Below are 8,678 nucleotides of genomic sequence, written 5' to 3'. Positions count from 1 at the left end.
CTCGGCGAAAGGGTACACGTTCGTGAGGGGGCATTTTTCTTGCGTAAAGAGGGCAAGTTTTCAGTGCTTCAAAAAGTGGGGGCACTGTGCCCCCCAGCCCCCCAGAATCGCCACCGCTGGTATTGATCAAGTCACTATAATCAATTACCTAATTAACTGTTATGTTATTGTGAATGAGGTCTACCCCCTATCTACTTGTAGCTCAGAAGCTAGTAATAAAGTTACTAGCAGACAGATTAATGATTTGGAATCTATACAAAAAAGAGCTTGTCGAATTATTCTTGGATCATCTAAATACAGTTCATATGATGATGCATCGGTTGAGCTAGGATTACCAACTCTATTGTCCCGAAGAGAAAAACTTACTCAAGATTTTGCTATTTGTTTTGAAAAAAATAACTTATGTCAGTCTTGGTTACCTCCTCAAAGAAATAATAATTTTCTTCGAAATGCAAACAGATATACAGAATTCAAATACAAGACAAACAGATTTAAAAACAGTGCCCTCCCTAATTTTGTACGTGTGCTTAACAAATATTACAAATCATAACTGAAATAATTTGAAAATTCTTTAAACGTTTGATATATATACATACTTAGAAATTGTGAAATCTCTTTAATCACCATTGACTTATTGTGCTTTTAAAAGTTTTATTATGAATGATTTTATCAATCTATCATATGCATTCTCCTTTTATTCATTCATCTTTATCAATAACTTACTGTGCAAATGTCTGTGAATAATTTTAATTGTCTCTGTATTGTTTTATCATGTATTTTTAATTGATATCCTGTAAAGCATGTGTAATTCAGTTTTTACTGCGATACATGTCTACTGAATAAACCATTAAATAATAATAATAATAATTTCTTTTTTTTTTCTCTCTCATGTTCTACAAACATTCTGCATCACCAATATAGTGATATGAAAATATAAATAAGATGTACAAATAATCTGGAAAGACAAGATCTGTTTAAATAAAAAAAAACAGTTTGAGCAAAATAAATATTACCAGACAAACCCTGATATGTGAGGAGTTAGGGTTGCTCTTCTTTTTTGTTCTCGTCTTTGGGTCTTGCTTGTGGATCCAATGTGTAGAAATCTATCGTGACTGTTTGCTTAGATGGTGTGAATTTACTGTGGATAACAATGGAAGAGAAGGAAAGAAAAGAAAATGTAAACAGAGGATGAACTTCTTCATATTTGAGGAAATTATGAAAGGTGTTTGGGTGGTGAGATCTCTTCCCATAGAAATGCAAACTATAGACATCTTTCCTCGGGTCAAATAATAAAACCAGATTTTGTTTATCATATTCTATTGGGAATTATATTGAATATAAGGAGTATTCAACTTTTTCTTTGTATAATTACTTTATACTCATATTTGGTTTTATTTTAAATTTTTTTTATCTTGAAGGAAAATGACATCCACTTAAGTTTTTTTTTTTAACATACTTTTATAAGACATCAATGAGAATCTTATTCAGATCTCGGTCGCTGACAGCGCGATTGCCGCAAAAATTTGCACACTCATAAAGCCAGATGTGAACTACACGACTGTATAGTAAAATGCTTTAAAAAATCAATTGTTTATATTTTTGGATTAATTCATTATGCAAATAAGCATATGAAATTTGCCCTAAATGTTTTTTTTCCCCTTTTTTTGTATTTAACCCACTTAAGATACATGTACATGTAGCTAGTAGAATGCTAAATTTTTGTGAAAATATTATTCTTGATATCTCTAAGAAATATATACAAAGAATTGCGAAAAGATGATTGATTTCCTATGTATTTTATTGTTTCTTGAAGATTTGTGCATTTAGAACTTTGTTTTTTCTTCCATGAACTTTGTCAGGGACCCTTTGGCAATCATAAATGGCATAAAATAAATCCATTTAAATCAGCAAAAATGAAAATAATCAATAATCATACATTTAAGATTTTTGGTTGAAAACACAATTTGCATTGACTTTGTACAAGAATTCATGTTTTTGAGCAATTTGGGGTCTGACATGCACTTACAAAATGCTGCAGAATTTTGGAACTGCATACCCGGGCATTGCAAATTTAGTCTCAAAAGATGCGTAACACTTGAAAGTAAAAAGTCAGCGGCATGACACAGTCAAATAATTCTGTCAAGGTCAATTACTCAATCCATTGGGGTCAATTTGCAGCCCCCCCTCCCACCTGTCATTTTTCAGTTACAGTTATTGTAATGTAAGTCTGCACAAATTCGATTTTTTTTTTTCCCATTCCCTCCTTCTTGGTGTTTTTTCATGTAAGAACAATATCAAATCTAAATTTTCTTTCTTAAGTGATACTTTTGTAGTGTTAGCCTATGCCTATCACTACAAAGGTCTTATTTTTAAAAAAATGTATCTGAATACAGAGGCTTAATTAAGCCAACCATCCAGAAACACTAAGTATAAAAACCTTCTCACCTGTAAGTTACTCCAGCATAATCCAGCATTCTCCTTGAAGCCGTCATCGTGTCGTTCTCGTGGTACTTATCGGAGAGGAAGATGACCTTCTTGATCCCCGACTGGATAATGACCTTAGCACACTCGTTGCAGGGAAAGAGAGCTACATACATAGTACATCCCTTCACATCCGCAGAGTTCTTGTTCATGATGGCGTTCAGCTCGGCGTGGCAAACTGAAAAAAAATGTGTAAACATCTCATGTAATGCGATTAGCGACCAGCCACCCCAAATCCAACAGTAAGTCATCAGAGAAGGTTCTCTGTAAAAAGCTAAAACAACAATTTGGTCCTTAAAAGTGAAAAATAAGAAAATTAGCTGATCTCAAATAGTAACTCATCTTCTTCAAACTGCAAAGAAAAAGAAGTTGTCAAGTAAAATAAAAAATGGGATACAGAAGTTTTCTAATCATTTTTTCCCCTACAGGTTAGAATTTTCATACAGATTGCAGTGTGCATATCTCTTAAAGGGGAATCTAGCCTTTGTCAAAATATGTTGTATTTGAAAGGAGAAAAATAATTAAAACAGAATGGTGAAAGTTTGAAAGAAATCGGACAAGCAATAAGAAAGTTATGGCTGTTTTAAAATTGAGATCTCTAAGACTATGTAGATTCTAAATTGGCAAATGGGTAAGTAAATTATGACAAGAGGCAAGGACAACTTTCCCATAGGCCATGTACTTTATTATCAGTGATTTGTGGTTTTCTCCCAAGTACCCATTCCCCTGGGGCTGTAATCTAAATATAGCCTAGGTAGTATATTGTTTTATGTCCTCATGAAAGAAAAATATAATTGGAAGTAAAACACTTGAAAAAAAAGTAATTTTAGTCATTTTATGTATTGGAGTACATGGAAGAGTAGTCCTTGCCTTACATCACTTTGACATCACATTTGTTGCCAATTTGAAATCTCCATAGGTATAGTGATTACCAATATTCACAGCTTTTAAACATTCATAAACTTCTTATTGTTTGTCCAATACTGTTCAAACTAACACCTATCAACTTGTCTGATTTTCCTTTTTCCTCTAAAAGCAAGTTTTTATTTGAGTTAGATTCCCCTTTAAGTGAACCCCTAATTTAAAGAGAAATTCCAGTAGTTGCAGTAAACACTGATTTCATGAGAAAGTCTGTTAAATAAGGCTTAATTGTCAGTATATCATCGAGGATCTAGATCTGGTACAGTTACATAAACTGAACTTTGTGAAATCTTGAAATCTACGCTGAAAAATGTTCAGGCTGAAGATCCCCAACACAGATAAGCGCACGTGGGACAGTGTATAATTATTGCTTCGAATGTCGGGCCCGACGCTCTACCCGAATCCTGTGCTTATTTGCTGATTTCTCAGCAATTACAAAATTTCTTCCAGAATCCTTTGGCACATACATTTCATTTATACAAACAGACACTTTGGTGGTCACTTCATTGAATTCTGTACGAACTCATTTTGATATCGTTACCAAAACTAGCATTTACCTTTAAACCTTGTTTTCTCCCTATTCTCTGAACCTCGCTCTGAATTTCTTCTACATTAAATCACGCAGGCTATTGTTGATCAATTTTGACAAGTTATATAACATTTTATAGCTTAAGATGTACTTCATCGATCACTTGGGCGACGTATTGTTGGTATTGACGTGGCAAGTGACCCTTATTTCATATTAAGTACTCCATACTTTTGGGGCCACTTTCTTCATAGGAACGCTATAGAGACAGTGGCCCCTACTGGTGCTATAGAAGGAAAGAGAGCATGAGTACGCCAGCATTTGACATTCCTCGCTTGGTTTAGTGATGCAACTGGCATACAGCCCATTGACATCATACGTCATTGCCAAGCAAGAGAAGAACACATTTTGATGGGCAACCACCGCAACATCAGATTCTGACAGGTCACTTTAATGGATGGATGGACACCATACTGAAACAAATACATGTACATGTAGGCATATAATAGTTACAGAAAACTGCCTGAAAATCATCTGCGGTGAGACTCCAGTACATGTTTTGTTTAAATGAGGTCTGTAATCATTATAAATGAGAATGACTGTGATCAATGCACGGTGTTAGGTCGGCCTACACTGTGGTTGACCAGTCTCTCTTGATTAACACAAGTAGCTTCACAATAAGAGTGTAATTTGTACACAAACCACAAATTTTCACTTGAAATCTAGTTTAAGCACCCTAAATATAAGGGGGTTGAAAAAAATTCCTTCAACATTATTCTTCCTAGCGTTTGCGTGTAATAACTTGTAAAGCAAATTAATGAAAGCTCATAAAATGTCTTTATTGTACGGAGGGGGGGAGGGTGTTTCACAAGTATGACTTAAAGTCATGCTTAGTGCTGACGCGCACATGATTATTTAGCGCGATCTCATTTATTAATATGCAGTAGTGCGTCCTCTTAGCATAATTTGACCAATTGATGCAGTGATGCCTTTAATACTGCATGCAACTAGACATTTAAGTGCAACTCATACTTAAATCTTTATGAAACACCCCTAGGTACTTAAATCCCTTTAAACTCCCTTAATTATGAACTCACCATAAGGATACTTAGTCTCCAGCCAGTCCTCGCTTTCTCTACTCCATGGTAATGCATCGTCATGGCAACCATTGGGCATCCCATTGTAGCCAATACCAACGATCTTTTTCTCTTCATTAACGATACAAGCACCAACCTGTGAATCAAAATCCAATACAAATATGTACATTTATTATCTTTTAACATTGTAGTTTCTACATGTAGTTTGGTCATGAATCATATTCAAATAAAAAAAATTGATTATCAAAACATGTCTCACACCCTAAGGCTGATTAAAAGCATGCGTACAAATCAAATATAAAATCCTGTATGTTTCCATTAAATCTACCTATAAATCATCCTTGTCAATTAGAAACCTCCACTCTACTACTTTGCTGCTCTTGCTTTTCCCTCAAAGTTTGTATGTTATTAGTTTTGTACCCAGTATCTCAATCTGCAATTCATCTGGAAGATCTGGGCCCCGCCTTACAAAGAGTTACCATTGATCCAATCAATCCCAACTGTACTGGAAATCAATGTCATAATTTTTTCTGCAGGAAATTTACACAATATCCATTGTAAACTAAGAGTTCTACACTGAATTTTCAAGAAACTGATGGATGTAGAAATATACATGTATCATCTAGATTCTGACATTGCTGGCTTTCCATAGCTGTGGTCAGGCCTGGTTGTGGTTGACCGGATCAATTGTGACTATTTGTAAGACAGGACCCTGGATTTTGTAGAATTGTATTGCCCTATACTTGGTTTAAAGATGGCATAAAAAAGTTTATTTCTTGTGGTGTTCATCCAAGGACAATAATCCTGCCCCCATGTATCGGAGAGTTACAAACCTATATGCACCTTGAAGGTAGTCTGCTGTGCAAACCCTTCACTCGAGTTAAGGGACTGAATCGCAGCCGACTCATGACTTGTGTACTGAAGGCCCTCAGCTCTTGAAACAGCAAGTTTTGTATGTGCTAGTCTTTGCGTGGAGACACACTTGTTGATCAAAGTTTCAATCAGGGTCTGCGCCTGCAGACTACCTTGAAGGTACCTTGTCAGATTTAAGTCTGAGCCGTGTCTTAAGCATGAGAATACTGCAAGCGACCTTACATTACCCATTCTCACACTTCATCATCGACATGACAATTGTGAATACAGGAAAGGCACATAGTGCCTTTAGTTTATAGAGCAAGATTCCTGCTCGAAGACACTGCACAGGCTTCTGACAAGGTAGGTACCAAAAAACCAATGTAATATTTACCAAAAAAAGTAGGTAAGCCATATTACAAGTGTTGATTATTATTCTGGCAGTCAAAGATCCACATTACCATACCGGGGGGGGGGGGGGGGGGGGGGGGGGGGAGTGTTTCACAAAGATTTAAGTATGACTTTAGTCGCACTTGAATGCCGACGCGTACATGATATGCAACGCACGATCTTATTGATAGATACGCAGTAGTGCGCGTCCTCATGACACGATCTGACCATGCAGTCAAGCCTTTTATACTGTAGGCAACTCGGTATTTAAGAGCGACTCTAAGTCATACTTAAATCTTTGTGAAACACCCTTCCCCCAGGTATGGTAATGTGGATCTTTGACTGCCATAATAACAATCGACACTTAGAATATGGGCATTTATAGAAAGAGAAGACAGGTCATATTACGACAAAGTTTAAAAACCATACTGTACTAGATCTAGTTTGAAAAATTAACAAACCTGCAAGGCATCATATGCATAATTATGTTTAGCTATATTAAAGATGTTGTTCAATCTTAATATAATCTGTTGGAGACTGAATTGATTTTGCTAAATCACATATTTTCCATTGAATCCAGCCCATATATGCCGGCTCATTCTCTATAGTCGTTATGATAATTTAAACTCATTTGGTCCTCAGCTTTCCTGTCTCTCTGAAATTTATTTTACTTGATATAGGCCCTACAAAAGATGCTGCTGAAGAATTAGTCCGGACTCCAGAGATTAAAGCCTACCTGAGAATTTGGGTCCTTGCTCCGCTGGGCAGACAAAAACGCTACCGCCATGAAATAGTCTTCCCAGGGTAGATAGTCCAATCTCTTTGTGGCTTGTGTGAGTATAATGTCATCGCTTTATGGGAGAAAAAAAATATAGAAACTCTCAAACTTTTTTTTTATCTTTAAGACAATAAAATATTTATCACTTTGATCTTTTTTGCCTTAATAATCCATTGATAATTTTCCTAATTTCTAAATGCTTAATACATGTAGTCGCCGGGCCTGTTGCATGAAAGGGTCTTTCGTAGAACCATTCTACGTAAGAACGAGATATCGCTCAACTGTTTCACAAAGCCGATTTGGGCAATACGAAGAATGGTCCTTGGAAAGACACCTCCAGACATGTCCTACGTAGGCATGATCTTCTTTGCACACCGCCCGCCACCGTCGGCATTGAGAGAAAATGCGTTTACGGCAAGCCATGCACACTGACATATCACCTTTAAACATTTTTTGGGGTTGCACACTGATGCATTTTATCTGGGATGGCGCCAAGTTATTTTTTATATGGGGGCTAGCTAGTTGTCATCAATTTCAGGTCGTCTTTTTGCACGGCAAGACGACCAAAAACAAATGTCATTATAACTTCTCCGGGCATTATGTCCGGGGGTAATGTAGGCCCAAATATTTTTTTTTAATATGTTTTCTTTTATTCTCCGTCCTATCCCCACACCATTTCCATTAATTTTTTTTGAAATATCGAAATGGGCGGCACTATCTCTTTGACCCCTCATGCTTTCTCATTATAGATAATTAAACAACATGAAAACAAATTTCTTTAAAAGAAATTATGTAAAGTAAAAAACGTGTTCATAACGTTCAGCAAAAAAAAAAGGATACGAAACTAAAATGTTAAACATGGTAAATCATTCATTTATTTTTATTTCATTTTCATTATAATTATTTTTTTTTGCTGAGATTGATATTAATCATTGAAAATTAATTGTCGGATTTTTAATTGGGCTAACTTGAGATGTGAAACAGTGAAACAAAACAAAACAAGTGGAATGCCTCTGGCCGTCTCACCTGCATCACGCGATTCAATATAGCAGCAGTGCTGATTTTGAAAACTACTATAACTCGCACAAGATGTTCAGTGATACTTGGTTACTCTTATTTCCACGTTTTATGAACTAGACCAATACACTTATAGAGATATGATGGCAATTCAACAAATACCCCCAATGTGGCCAAAGTTCTTTGACCTTACATGACCTTTGACCTTGATCATGTGACCTGAAACTCGCACAGGATGTTCAGTGATACTTGATTACTATTATGTCCAAGTTTTATGAACTAGACCAACACACTTTCAAATTTATGGCTGTAATTCAACAAATACCCCAATTTGGCCAAAGTTCATTGACCCTAAATGACCTTTGACCTTGATCATGTGACCTGAAACTTGCACAGGATGTTAAGTAATACTTGATTACTATTATGTCCAAGTTTCATGAATCAGATCCATAAACTTTCAAAGTTATGATGGTAATTCAACAGATACCCCCCAATTCGGCCAAAGTTCATTGACCCTAAATGACCTTCGACCTTGGTCATGTGACGTGAAACTCATGCAGGATGTTTAGTGATACTTGATTAACCTTATAGTAGACCGGCCAAAACGATTTTTTAT

The 8,678-nt window shown here is 36.0% G+C and overlaps 1 protein-coding gene across 1 annotated transcript; it reads right to left on the bottom strand.

Annotated features, from left to right (window-relative positions):
* Positions 1-748: 748 nt before the first annotated feature.
* LOC129261468 (deoxycytidylate deaminase-like) lies at positions 749-7,115 on the bottom strand. The gene is made up of 4 exons (XM_054899527.2): positions 7,004-7,115; positions 5,026-5,161; positions 2,446-2,659; positions 749-1,138 (listed from the first exon to the last, which is right to left on the bottom strand). Exons 1-4 carry the CDS (start codon positions 7,052-7,054, stop codon positions 1,039-1,041), a joined length of 501 nt encoding a protein of 166 aa, XP_054755502.2. The 5' UTR covers positions 7,055-7,115; the 3' UTR covers positions 749-1,038.
* Between the last annotated feature and the right edge of the window lie 1,563 nt (positions 7,116-8,678).

Source organism: Lytechinus pictus, chromosome 5, assembly GCF_037042905.1.
Source record: "Lytechinus pictus isolate F3 Inbred chromosome 5, Lp3.0, whole genome shotgun sequence".
Taxonomy (NCBI): domain Eukaryota; kingdom Metazoa; phylum Echinodermata; class Echinoidea; order Temnopleuroida; family Toxopneustidae; genus Lytechinus; species Lytechinus pictus.
The sequence above is the reverse complement of the archived record's forward strand: the minus strand, read 5'-3'. Positions and strand labels throughout refer to the sequence as shown.

Coding starts and splice junctions, on each gene's coding strand:
- LOC129261468 (XM_054899527.2), bottom strand. CDS start 7,054: ATGGCGGTAGCGTTTTTGTCTGCCCAGCGGAGCAAGGACCCAAATTCT. Junction 5,162..7,003: donor GCAAGGACCCAAATTCTCAG/GTAGGCTTTAAT, acceptor TTTGATTCACAG/GTTGGTGCTTGTATCGTTAA. Junction 2,660..5,025: donor GGAGACTAAGTATCCTTATG/GTGAGTTCATAA, acceptor ATTTTTTTTCAG/TTTGCCACGCCGAGCTGAAC.